A 14,753-nucleotide genomic window follows, 5' to 3' on the forward strand; every position below is an offset into this window, starting at 1 on the left:
ATAATTAAGGAATCTTAATTAAGGAAGATGTTCTCTTCTGAATTCCCATATTGCTAAAGTTAATTTGCTTTTTAATTACATAGTTTAATTTACAAATTATGAAAAGCTTTCTATTATTATTATTATTATTATTATTATTATTATTATAAATTGATTTGTTTCTTTATGCCTTTATCCAGGGCAACTTACAGTTTACACATAGAGCATTACAGAAGTGCAGTAATACAATCAATACAAAATGCAATAAGCATACATCCTAGTACAATGAGGTACCAAGTGCAGACATAATACAGTCCTAGGTGTGTTTTCATCTCTGCTGTTAAAAGAACTGGCTGGAAACAAAAAAGCTCTCTCTCTCTCTCTATATATATATATATATATATATATATATAATGGCTCTGTGTTCCATATATTCATGTCCAGAACAGCATGATTGATTACCCAAAATGAACGAGTACAGGCCTGATACGTATTTGTATGGTTTAATATAGTTTTGAAGTATCAGCCTCATTATAGGGACTAGTGTTTTACTGATGGCCTTTGCTCGGCACTACTTTAGGCAACATAATTCTACAGAATACTTCGGCAAAACAAAAGACATCTCAAATAAATAGAATCAAACAATTCCTTTTTGCTGTCAAAATATAGGTTTTGTTGTAGCCGTAGTCTCCATCCATTTATCACCATCGATATTTAAATGTTTTACATTATAAGTTGTATGCATTGCCTTTGACAGCAAGAGGGGCAGAAACAAATCAACTTTTGCTTTTAACAATTCAATGTGTACTTCCAAGCAAATGACCTTTACCACTACTGCTCAGGAATGAAAAGGTGTTCATAATGAAAACCAGCAATAAGAGAGAAAAAGATTATTGAGATCTCAAGGTATTTACAAAGCATAAAAGCATACTGATGTTTGCTTCCCACCCATATTTTTCAATACTAATAGCTTTCAGACACATACCCGATGTAATGGCCGGATGAAGACCATTTTCAATGTCATTTATTTAGCTTGTCACTGAAATGTCGTCCCTCTGGGAAATGACACACTCAGGGTAATTGAGTGATTTTAATGGTCCTTGCTGTACCTGTAGTGTTTGAAGTCTAATTGAGTGGAATGCGCTTGTTGCAAGCATTCTGATTTTTAAGTTTATTTTTAGATTATGTCATTGCAGTGGCTGATATACCCAGAGTCAGACAGGTGGTCATAGACCCGACTCCAAATGGCACTAATTGAAAGACTGAATTTAGAGCTGAGACTTTGAAATATATAATGCTTCTATTTTACTTATAATGCAAAAAAAAAAAAAACTAAAACAGGTGTTGGAGGATTGTAGTTGGCCCGGCCTGTCCTTCATGTCTCTGTGATGTTTCTCTTCCCTTGCAGCTGTTCCGGCGTGTGGCAGCGGCTCTGCCTGGAATGGAAAGCATGCAGGAGCCAAGCAAAGAAGGCAGTATCCTTTTATTCAGAATTGAAAAGAAGCCGTTAGAAATGCAACCAGCAGTTATGGGTTAGAAAGATTAAAGGTATGAGTGAAGTTGAAGGTCAACCAATAATTCTCTGCCAGTCTGTCATTCTTAACATATTAAGCCAATAAACAAAAAAACAGATATTTAGTGATCATCTCTAACCCATAAATGATCTGTGCAGAGGACAACTGCTTGATGCCACATTTTAAATATTAGAAAACCGAATAAGAAAGATTTCTCTGCCTCACATTGTCCCTGCTCCAAGTCTGCAATGTATGGAAGGTCTTAATGGTATGATGCATCTAATTGATGTTCATTTTCTCAACACACAGAAGGCCAGGAAAAGAGGTTGAATTGTGTTAGGAACATGAAAATGCTCCAGAAATATTTTAAATACTACACAAGGCAAAGTAGTAATAGGCAGGGTGGAAACGCGTATTATATTTATATAATTAATACAGCCATTGTGAACAAAAGCATGGTTATTCCACACAATAGGCACACGTTTCATCTTCAGAATTTTCTCCAGATTGCATCATAGCTCGTGACTGTGAACCTCCTCTAGTGATTCATGCTCCCTGATTTAAATACAGTGCCAGGTTAATTCTGCGCCAGCAGTGTTCCATAAAGCATCTACTAATGCATGTTTTAATGTTTTTAAAATGTCCAGCTAATGGACATTATCTACTAACATGTAATTAGGAGACCTTTACATGTCATTTGCCCTTGATCAATTTGTGTGGTTTTACATTTTTCTATGTGTTGGAGTGTTGTGCTTCTTTCAATGAAGCCTGTTGGAATTATACTTTCGTTTTGTAATACAGACACGGGGATGGTCACCAACTGAAATTGTAATTATCTACAATCATAACTCATTAATTTTGGGATGTTTAATTGTTAATGCATGCATTTCTCTTGCAATCACAAATAGTTTTAACAAGTGTCACTGTTACAATGTTGACTAATTGTTATGTGCATTTTATACAGTAACTAGACACTTATTTGCCACCCATCAGCTCTATGATAACAAGATAACATGAAGTCATGGGATTTATCTTCAGAAAAATCCTCTTCATTAGTTCCAGCATTAGTTTCGAAGACATCATAAATTATGACATACATTCCTTATATCATTCAGTATAATCTAGCAACTATGTACTGCTCTTGGATTTGATGGATATGATCTGTCATCGCAATAAATCATGGAGCTGCTACTGAAACTATTGGAGCCTGAGAACAGAGCACAGGGACAGAAGCTCTGAGAATACAGTTCAAGTCCTATTGACCTAGTCAATTTCCTTCAGATACTAATACTTAGAGAAATTTTGTCCTAGCGAACAATTAAAGTGTCTGTCTTCTGGTTATGGCTACTGGCTGAAAATTAGATTTGGTTTTAAGCAGGACATCTTATTCTGAACATTCTTGTTAATCCTAGAAAAGCCTTTCATATTTCTCCACGGAAAGGTGTGAATTAGATTAAAATGTATAGGCCCTAAATTTGCTATTTACTATCTGAGACCTTTTTATTTATTTTCATGTAAATAAGTTGTTCTCTTAATATATATATATATATATATATATATATATATATATATATATATATATATATATATATATATATATATATACCATTGCAAAACACGGGTGTTGGATTAGAAAACCCTGTTTGAAATGAGCATGTCTGACACCCCTTCATTGTGGTCCTGCTACAGGTGTCACTCTTCTGGAAAGTATATCCTATGGAGTGTGTCTCTTTCTTCCCACAAACAGCCCTGCTGCCTGGTCCTACAACAGACATGCAATGTGATCAATAGCGACGTAACGGGGAATGGATAAATCAATCGAAAAGTACATGTAAAACACTTTCAGTCGATCATAGTTTTTTATAGCGATTTAAATTAAGCAGCAGCAGAAGGGAATTTTCCCTCCTTTAAGAATTCTCCTCAGGGAATTGCCTTGTCTTCTAAATGCATCAAAGAATGTTGCAGAGTTAATGCATTGAAATCATTCTGGAGGAGTGCTCTTCATCAGTCAAGGAAGTGGAGCGCAAATTAACCACTCAGACCGGGCACACTCAGCCAGTCTTCATCACTAGGATGTTCGGCTGGAGGCTGGTCATTTATATCATGACTAAACAGTATAGTGGCTGACTGCAGGAAAAGTACAAATGTCAGCCAACACATTTGCAGGCAGTTGTACGGCCAGAAAATGATTCCCTTATGTGTTGAAAGCAGTTCTGTGGAGCTTTGACAAAGTTTATAGTATTTGCATGTTTTTTTTGGTTTATCCCCCTTCCTGTGCACTTGTTCGGAGAGATTATTCTTGCCAAATTGTTTCAGATTCGAAGTTCAGTCTTTCATCAGGCTGTGCATCTATGTCATTCTGGTTTATGTATCAAGACTTTCTTATTGTTATTGGTCTGTGTTTAAAGTTATGTGTGTTTTTTTTGTTATGTTTAGTTTGCCTTTTGTTTTGAAGACTGTCTTGATCTGGATCTGAATGTAAGCTTTTACAGAGTTTAAATGTACTGTTGAAATGCATTTTCAGTGGTGTCTGAAAGACTTGAAGCCCTGCCTCAGTGCTTTTTGAAATTACAAGATTTTAAATCAATTCTTATACCAGATAAATTGGAGTTCGACAGACAGGCATGTGCCTTGGGTGAAAGTAGTTTGCATATATGTGATCCACATCCCGAAACAGATTCTGACCAATGAATGAACACAGAGTTGTCATACTAGTTTCTTTCTTCGAGGTCTTAACAAGGACTCTTCTGTTTCATTTGTGCTAACTTGCTTGTAACCGTGTGATATGATCTAAATGGCTTGAAGAGATCATAAGTCACTTTTACTGACAGTGTTCAGTGATTCATATACTCAATCTCAATGACTTCTTTGGAGTGTACCGCTCCTCTGTCCATCTTTAATATATCTGTAGAGGCTGAAGTTATTTCTGGAGTATTTCAAAGAACTACAGAAAAGTGCTCTTGAGCACTCTACTTCTATTAATTCTGGTATTTTATGCAACCGGTCATATTCAAATATTCCTTCTTTCATAACAAATCTCAACAAAAAAACAAGAAAACATTTAACCTCCACCTCTATTTCACAGTAATTGATGATGCATTCTTTGTACATTTCTTACTCAGACAGAGCTGTGCTTCTGACAGTTCCCGTCGGGTTTTTATTTCAACAGAAACATGATTTCCATAGCAACGACAGTTTATTTCTTCTTTTTTATGTGTACATGTCCTTTGCTGCTTTTGTTTGTTTCGCCCCCCCACCCCACCCCATAAACTCAAAATGCATGACAATTATTCCCCTAGGCAATGTTAGGTCTACAAGAAACATGTGATTCTCTTAATCATTTCCAATGATCCTATAATATTTGATGGACTATCTTGCCAAACTATAGAATTTAAAGGTATATTATAGGGGAAAAGTGTCTCCCAAATTACTCTGCTTCCATTCCTATGAATCATGCAACCATCACTTGGAAGACAGTTATGATTCAGTCCTGCACAGTTGGACTTTCCTGACATGTACATCTCTTCTTTAGACCATTTAAAACTCAATAACTCGCTCTCCCAGTTATTTCTAACCTGATATCCATGTAACAATAACAGAATGTTTTTATGTTCTCTTGAATGTAATTTATAAAGGAATTATGTTAATGGAATAGGAATCCATTAGAATTGATTAGAATCTCTTTTTGGACAGTTTCACATGCTAGTGCATTGACTGGCTATATCTCATAGTGTCCCCTTGGGCTTGTTGGTATCACTTCAATATCAGCAGCCTCTTTCTTTGCCCTGCAGCTCAGCACGGTATATTTTTGTACTCATGTCTTACCAAGGCTGTTAAAACAATGCTGTTCTAATTAGCTTTGTTATAGCCCATTCAACTTAAGTAACACTGTCAAGCTAAACTGTAATCAGAAGTAAACAGACCGACTGCTTACAAAAGCCCAATATAGCTGTAGCCGTAGCTCAGCCAATTACCCATATCGCTCTTCCCCCTTTTTATCAGTATTTTAATTATAGTTAATGAATCTGAGACACTTATGACTCTGCTGCTGCCCAAGAAGGGGATATTAGAGCTTTACAATAGCCATTCAGGTGAACATATTGTATAGTTTGCCTGCTAGCATCGATTGCTGAAAACGGACTAATCTTAAATTATATTAATTTAGTGTATATTACATTCCGGGTGCCAACATTTGTTCAGGTAAAGTGTGTGGTTTTTAATAGTGTCAAGTATTAAGAACACTGTGAAACCCTCTGAGACAACAAAGACAGACAGCCAATGTGAGGTGAAGGACAACGTACCCTTTGTATTTTCTTATGGAAAGAAGTAAAACCTGAATTGGAAAGCGGTTGTCTTACTCTGATCCATTGAGGAGTGACACTTAAAAAGAGAATGAAAGAAATGATGCACAACAAACTTTAAAATGAAGAAATAGTGTTTATGGCAATTGACAGTTTATTCGTCTTTTGTAAGTGTCAGACATTTGCAGACAGAATTGATTCCCACCCTCCCACCCACGTGACATGTTGCAGTGAAAAAGAGTATAAGATATTCAACACAATTTACGAGAGCTATTTCTTGTAATTGCCTGTTTCCATGGGGGAAGGTCATCCCCTGTTTGCGGAGTCCTGCTGATTTATGAAATGTGTCAAGGCCTCCTTCATCTGAATGTCTTTTTGTTTTTTTGCCAAGCAATATTCCAGTGTGGACCCTACATTATCCACGGCGTACGGCAGAATAGTGACGTCAAATGAAAATACTGTCCACATGTTCATCGATACCTCAGACTGATCAAGACTCATAATCTTAGTTATTTTCATGGTGTGCTTATAGGGCTCATTTTGAGTTAAGATCATCTGAAGTTTTGTGAATTATACAGATTTAAATTGAAATTCAGTTGTTTGGGAACACGGGAAGCAAAAATCAGTGTCAGTGTCAGAGAGCCTGTCCATGAAGCTTGACTTGTAGTTCACCTGTTTCTATACCACTGAGCAGTGTAAAAAGGCAACATTTTAACAAGGATTTGCTCTATGGATTCTGTTTGTCAATCTAATCAAATGACAGCTGGCTATCCTAAATTGATGAACCTCGACCAGTCCTCCACAGAGAGCTAGAGATGGCTTGCCATCACAATGGAAAAGATCAGAAGTAAATAAATCAAAAGACAGATGCCTTCTTAAATCATATCCCTTTTTTATTGGTTCAGTTTTCAGTCTAGTCCACAAAAGCAGATTGCAAAAACTGTGTAGTATATGTTTTGTAAGGGACATATTTAATAATGGCCACCCATGCCTGGTACTCTTTGCCTTACAAACACTTTCATTGCTCTTGTTTTTTTCTGATTCCTTCTAGTATTTATTTTTCTGTCATGACTAACTACAAATCCTTGGAATCTGTCTCACCTCTACATTTAAATTTCCAACCGACGTCAGGAATATTTAAGTAAGCTTATGAATAATGCGATAGGACTGCAAGAAATAAAACCAAGAGCTGGCAGCTCGTTTTCCCCTTCCATGTTTAATTTTCAGACAAGTTACTCTTGTATCAATATGCATGCGTTTTCTAAATTACTTACAGCTTGCCAGACCACATTGGATCTCCTATCAAATCAATTTCACTGCGGGTTGTCATCATAAATATACATTTCCACAAGACTTGGCTTGCAAGGCAGTGTATTTTTCCATATTTTCTTACATCCCTTAATTTCTGTTGCTTTGAATATATTGTTCAGCACAAGTTGAGTACTGATTTGGAAAGGATTAACCTTGGACACTCAAATAATCAGAAAGGTAACTATAGATACGCAATCCTCATACACTGTATTATCTCCTATCTTGAAGCCATGGTAATTCACCTTTCACTCCTCTTGACCTCTGTCCATGTTTTCCACAGGTTCACTCTAAAACCTGACTTCTGCTGTGAAAACCGTTTTACCTATTTATTAATGTTTGTTCATGACCGCATTCAATGCACCTTCTGGTTAATAGAGGAAATACAAGGGTATATAGAGAAATTAAAGGGTAAGAATGCCATCTAGCTCATGAAGGAGAGTACAGCAATTCCTTCTGCAATGCACACTGTTGTGATTAATAAATATCCTAGTTTTGTGGCTAGCTATTTGCCGATATTCTTAAAATTCTATTAAACAGTGAAATAATAAAACATGCCCAATGCTTTCACTGATTACATTTGTTTTGAACAATGTTTAATGACTTTGACCAGTGTTTTGTATTCCATTTATTTTTATTTTTATTGTTATTATATTGTTCCTTAACAGACCACCCTTCAGTGATTGACATCAAGTTGGACAAACCACAGGAGGCTCCAACCAGTGAAGGTGGTTGTTCCTGTTAATACACATTACTGGATTGGGCAGCTTCATTTACACCACATGCTTGTTGTGTTGCTTCCTATTGGTTAGCTTCCAGTTGAGTTCTCAGATTGGATATTTGGCCTTTTATTTCCATCTGATTATTGACCATTGGTTGTAACTAGTGTTACTTAAATCTTATGTTGTAAAATAATGTACTTTACTAACAAAATTGCCAAAAAAGTCTTAAATATTTAAAAAAGAAAAAAAAAAGTAGATGAACTCCAAATATGTGTATACAACGTTTTTGAGAAACTAGAATGGTACAATTTTTTTTGTTTTGTATTTTTGTATACTTAAGGAAAAGCACTAAAATAATGCAGACAAAGTGAGACTTCAGCTTGTACAAGATTGAGAAGAATCATAGACAATGGCTTTAACTTCTTGCTTCTGATTGTGTTGGGCACTCTAATTACTACACGGCAACAACTGTTCTTCATTGGCTATCCAAAGTCTGCATGCAAGCAGTTTTTAAAAAATAATTCTGTCTGCCATTGTATTCAAGTTAAATATTTAAAAGCTGGTCCCTACCTGTCATTTTATGCATCATGTGGAAGCTTTTCTTGTCAGACATTCCTATATAAAAACAAAAAAAAAAATAATTTGGATAACTTCTATGAAAATGTTTTTCTTTTGGTGGTATATTTCAATGATGGCTACCTTTACAGACAGTTTTAGAAAATAATTTGCCAACTGTGTCCCTTAAAACAGCCATTGCATTGCATCATTGCTTCTTAATTCTAAGTGGTATTTCACGGATTTTCCAAACACTGCAGTAGTTGATGTGGTATTTAGTACTAACGTGTGGGATGGCCCAGTTTTCTTTTTTAGTTGCAGAATACTACCATCAAAATAGATGTGGGTAGAATCAGAAGGTAAAATATCAAGCCAAGAACAGGTTGCAGTTTTTTAATAAATTATTTTTATTTTTAATAATTCTGTTTTAGATTTAAGACTAAATTGTGTTTAGACTTGTTCTGATTGCTAAAATAGTTGTGTATGTCATATCTCTTTAGAGCCAAGTCGTTTCCAGTCTTGTTATCATGTTAACAAGTTCAAATGGAGATAGTAAACTCCTTCACTCCGAGGCATGGAGGAAAGGAATTGCATAGATGTATTGTACCCGGTTATCAAGAGAGTAGGCCAGATAATGCAATTGCAAAAATGTATATCAAAATAAATAAATACATCACTATACTGCTTCAACTATGCGATCTGATAGAAACATAGAACTCATCAATAATCCAAGCCAAGACTTTTTTAAGTAATCGTGCTATATCAACTATATCTCTTTAATTCAGCAGTATATATCTGGTCACTTGAAGAGGAAGAGTCACAAGGGGGAATGTAGTCAGCAACTTTTAAACATTTTATTATATTTTATTTTTTTAGGCAAATTAAGATGAAAGATGGATATAAACTGCTTTACATTACCATGATCATTGAATGTTAAGGGTCCAAATCAGTCCTTTGGTTTGTGTCAAAGTCTCTCAGACAGTAATATCTATATTTCAGAATACAGTACTTTGAACTGCCTCATGTCAAATGTTGTATTTAAAGCATGATTCAAAACTCTGGTCCGCCAGTGCTGTGTCAGTGGATTGTAGTGGTGGAATGAATCGGTTTTAATTCCCTTAAACAAAGAATATGCATTCCAATGAAATTAATTGTTGACAAAAGTTTACAGATACAATAATATTAATTTAGTGATCAATTTGAACATAGTGAATAGGGATATTTACCTGTTTATCCTGGTAATTAAAAAACTAGGAGACTAAAGATAGACAGAGGCTTCTGTGCCAGCTGTCAAACTATTTATGTAATAACGTTCAAACATAAAGCTTTCCCTAGGTAAACCACAAGATTATACATCATGTGTGTATGGGATATGTGGTGTGGTTATTAAAAGTTAAATTTTTGTACAGTGCCAGCAGGAGCAATAATACATAGGCAGTATCGTGGCAACCAGACTGTGTTGAGCAGACAAAAATTATAATGAAACTCAAACAGACAAGTATGTTACCCAAGAAATGTCACAACCTTAGGTAAATCATTACTGCCCCAGAGAAACCGAGTGTAATCTATTAAAAGTACAATGTGCATGAAATGTTAAATACCATAGTTACTAGATACAAACAAACCTTATTTATTATACCTTTTAGGTGATATCGTTTCATGCTTGATCATGAAAAGTAAATAGCTATGAACCTACAACGAACCCCTACGCTATGTATGATCAAGTTACGTGACCTGAAATAAATTGCTTATTAACATTATTATTATTAGCCTATTATTTGTGATCTTGATATCAACTAAAGTCGACGCTGTTTAAATGACAGCTATAAGATTTTATATCCAAACTGATTATGAGAATGATGTCCTGTATATTTAACAGTTGAAAAAGGCACAGCTGAACATCCAGTTCTCCCCTGTGCACCTCTTTTGTGAAGGTAAATGAAATCCATTCAGTCAAAGATTATGTTTCAGGGTTTGTTTTAGGAGTTGTAAGCCTAGTAGTTAAGACAAAGATGATGAATTGATGTTGGGAGGATTCCCGAAATGAGAAAATATAGGTTGGTGTTCAGAGCTCCAAATCAATTTACAGCTGTGAGACTAAAATAGTGTTGAGTATATCTACACTGTCCAGACCACAGCACTTTTCTGTTTGTAGCCTGTATTACTGACATGTAAGTTTAGCCCAATTTATTTAATTGTATTGGTCATTGTAAAACAGGGTTTACTTGTTTTCTAAATTATTGCTCATATCACTGTCTTGTAGGTGTGTATTTGGTTTTCCGTTCTTATTGCACTTGTTAAAAGTGCCACCACCTAGTGCATTAGAAACTGTTGTGGTACTGTGGAAGATAAAATATGTCCTACAGTTGTTAATTTTCCGGTCTATGGCTGTAATTCTTGGGGAAAAAATGAATGACACTAGGAATTCTTATTTTCTCCAGATTGACAGTGTTCTTCGATTTTTTTAAATAAAGAAATTATATATATGTTTTATTTAATTCAGACAATTCCATTAGATTTGTCCTTTAATGCACTTTATCAGTTATACTGATTTATGATTAATGTAGAAAATTAATTGTATTTCCCATTGAAAGTCCAAATTTAATCCTAGAGGGTTTTTTGGCTTAAAATGAAATTTTTGTCTCTTGGCAAGAGCCCTTTCCCATTTCTCAAAAAGAAGCAGTTTAAAATGTGTGCTCATTTATTATCTACAAATCATGTATATCCCATAACCAGAATATGGCAACAGAGTACACTGGTAAACATATTTGAGTTTTTTTTTGTTTTTTTCATTATTATTATTTTCAATGTATTTATTTGTATTTAGAAAAAAAACTGTATGAAACTCAAATTAAGAAATGTAATGGGCTGTCCATTGAAATTAAATCTATAGATTATCGAAATGCCAATTTGGTTTTAAGGGCTTGGTCAACATTACATTAAAAACAGTACATAATGTTGTTCTCTGCAAACTCCTTTTTGCTTCTTCTCTTGACCCGAATATTATAGCAATGAATTCAAAATGAGTTCAAAAACAAATGGAAACTGTTTGCTTTTTTATATATGAATTACTATTTGTTAACTTGTTTAAATATAAACCCAACTAAACACTAAACTATAATTTGCCAGAAGATTTGGATCTATGCTATCTACTCCCACTAGTTGCTAACTCATACTGATAGCATTCCCGCACCTTAATAATATAGGCATTAAGTGATAACTATTGAGAATTCTGTCTGTATTGATTTAAAATTCCCATAACAATTTTTTTTTTTTTTCGGTTAGTTGTAAAAGGAAGAGCCTTATAAATCCACATACTTAAGTTAGAGCTTAGTAAAATCTCTGTAATGTTGGCCATTGAGAAATTAGGACACTTGTTTCTTAAAAGAATGCAATGCAAATATATAAATCCTTGTTTAAGATTCTCTTATTGGAGTCTAATAAATGTTTAATGAAATATGTATCAATATTCCATTTAAATTAAACACTACTGCAGGCATTTTCAAAAAATGAATTCAACATACATATCTGTATATTACCATATATCAAACTTTATCAGGAGGCAGGCATAATCAATGCTTAATTCCCCCTCTGTAGACAATATTGTCCTTTTTACTTGTTTACCAGTGTCTTCTACAAAAAAATAAATTTGTTTAACAAAAGTATTACTTTGAAGGCACCCCAATAAGAAAGGTGTGGGTTGCCTTTTTGCTTTAGAGAATGTCTTACTGGAAATAGTTGTCGAATTTTATTCAGTTAATTTACATATAAAAATATGTATATGAATAACAATTAATATTAACTCGGAATAAAAATCCTAACCTTTCACTACATCCAAGACAAAACATCTAATCGGGAACCTGTAAAAAAAAAAAAAAAAAAAATCACGTCACGTCTTCATGTATTATGGAAAGTTGGTATACAGTCCTTCAGTGTAATTTTACAGTATATAATTTCTGCATGTTTCTACTGATATTTCGTCTTGTTAAGGAAATGATGGCTTGCTGTTTCTGCTGTACAGTGAAGCCCCCGAGTGTAGCCTCAACACAACAGTGTTTTGATCGAAAAAGAAAATGGAAAAAAGAAAATCACATATAAATGTTTCCGTTTCTTGGTTTATAATGATTAAAAGGCTATTGTTTTTAGTGCTTCAGTTGCCTTTAACATAGCTGTTGGTCATGCTGTTGCGCTGATCAAATGTTTTTTAAAAAGCATATATATTTTTGATCTTATAATGACCGTTTGCCTTTACTTTTGTTGCTGCCTAAGAAGACTACAGGATCAGAGTTAGCCCTGACAGCAAAGGAGAAGTAGAGTAGTCAGGCTTTCCCGGCAAGCCAATTCGGAGGCCTTGTAAAGTATCGCTTAACATTTCCACATTGGTAGTCAGGAAAGCTTAAGTAGCCCTCCACGTTAAGATCTGTGTGATCACCATTTTTTTTTTATTTTATTATTGTTTTGTTTAGTTTGTTTGTTTACTTGGTATTTAATTACACTGGTGCCTTCTTAGACCACACAAAGGCATGATGGGCAGTCTGTGCACCAAGTGAGCTGACCTGCTAATGTGTATAGGGGTTGGGGGGGTGGGGGGTATTTATTTATTGAACTGATTGACTGATTGATTAACGTATGTACTTGACTACATTTGTTAACTGTTACTTGAGTGTATCAGACTTAATGAGCTGGTGTAGTGGCAAGGCTTTAGAATAGTACCCACTTGTTTGTCAACAGTACTCTATAAGAGCTAGTCGACATTGATATCACTGTATATTTCACTAGGTTAGGGACAAGGGGACCTCAGTACTGGACACTCCTGCTGTGGGTGAGGTCATTTCAGATGTAAATGTTACAGCTCTGTGGAGCAGACCTGACAGATTCAGAGCTGGCTCTTCATTCACAATGTATAGAGATTTAGCATGTCTGTCTAAAAGACCAATAAAAAATGTCTTATTACCAAATGCTACAAGGTTGTTGGATTGTTTTTCTTCGATTTCTCTCGTGATCAATCAATATACAGCTCTTTCACATTATAAGACGATACACTGCATTGTATTGTATTGTATTGTGTTCACTAATGCAATGGTTCACCATTTCATTTTTCTTTATTTATCCCAGTGCTACCAAATATGAACTGTTATTTTGTCGAAAAAGTTGAAAGCTTTAAATATGATCAAATTTTTGACACACTACGAACAGAATATGCATGAATTGATCTCTCTGCAGCCTTTGAGACTATCCTCCATCCTCCTCTCCTCCCTTGATGACCTTGAAATCTCTAACTGCTCTTGCCTGGTTCTCCTCTTACCTCAAAGACTGCACCTATCAAGTGACATGGTATAGATCTTTGTCTACACTTTCTCCTCACAGGTGTGCCCCAAGGCTCTGTCCTGGTTCCCCTCCTGTTCTCTCTCTACACAAGCTCTCTGGGCCCTCCTGTTGCATCTCCTACCATTTCTATGCAGATAATATCTAGATGTTCCTGTCTTATCCCTCTTTGGACCCCCACATCCCCTCTCGCCCCCAAAATAATGGAACGACCTTCCTACTGAGGTCAAGACAGCAAGAGTGCCTTTCCAATTGCTCAATTACTCAAGACATGACTGTACTTGTAATATAGCAGCTTATTCTCCTGAACTGTTCAGCACTCTTGTAAATTTGCACTTTTTTCCTTATGCTCCTGCTTTGTTATGCATTGTTAGATCTCCTGTTGTTAACTGTGCACTTACCTAGGACTTTCACTGCATCATGTCTTTGAAACATGTTACCTCTTTGAAATAGGATGTATGCATTGTATTTTATATTAATTGTCCTTCTGCACTCATGTAATTCTTAAATTGTACTTTGTACTGATTTTACTACTGCACTTTTGTAATGCCAAAATGTAATTTTGTATTGATTTGTATTTCTACACTTTTGTAATGCTGTTTAAACTGTAAGACACTCTGAATAAGGGCATCTCCCAAGAGATAAATACAAATAATAATTACATCAGCCACAGTTAAACCAGTTAAAACAAAAAATACGTTTTATCTTAAACAGCTCAAAGTCCATTGTTATATTGCATGTAAGTAAGCCTCCCATAAGGTTATAAAACTGGAAAGAACCTGTCATTTGTAATTGTTGGTATGCCTTCCTCTCAGACAACATTGAAATCATTGTTTGTTTTATTACTATATCAGTAAGAATTTGTACTTCCCCTGCCAATAAGGTCCATGGTGGATCAAGTGACAAGTTCCCATGGGGTCAGAGCTTTGCAAGATGAAACCAGAGAGAAAACAAAGAGAGGACCCATTCCCCAGAACTGGTGGAGCAAAGTGTAGAACGAAACATTGGTTGAATTGTGGACTTTCCAAAGACTCAACAATAATCTGCCT

At 35.2% G+C, this 14,753-nt stretch overlaps 1 protein-coding gene across 2 annotated transcripts in view; it reads left to right on the forward strand.

The window, feature by feature from the left end:
• The window catches only part of rab6ba (RAB6B, member RAS oncogene family a), an 82,344-nt gene extending 68,999 nt beyond the window's left edge, over window positions 1–13,345 (forward strand). For both annotated transcript variants that reach the window (XM_066709158.1, XM_066709159.1), the window contains exons 7-8: window positions 1,388–1,454; window positions 7,783–13,345. In XM_066709158.1, coding sequence (XP_066565255.1) covers window positions 1,388–1,454; window positions 7,783–7,847 — 132 coding nt within the window. In that variant the 3' untranslated portion in view covers window positions 7,848–13,345. The remainder of the gene's footprint in view (window positions 1–1,387; window positions 1,455–7,782) is intronic.
• The last annotated feature ends 1,408 nt before the right edge of the window (window positions 13,346–14,753 follow it).

This window comes from Amia ocellicauda, chromosome 7 (genome assembly GCF_036373705.1).
Source record: "Amia ocellicauda isolate fAmiCal2 chromosome 7, fAmiCal2.hap1, whole genome shotgun sequence".
In the NCBI taxonomy this organism is placed as follows: domain Eukaryota; kingdom Metazoa; phylum Chordata; class Actinopteri; order Amiiformes; family Amiidae; genus Amia; species Amia ocellicauda.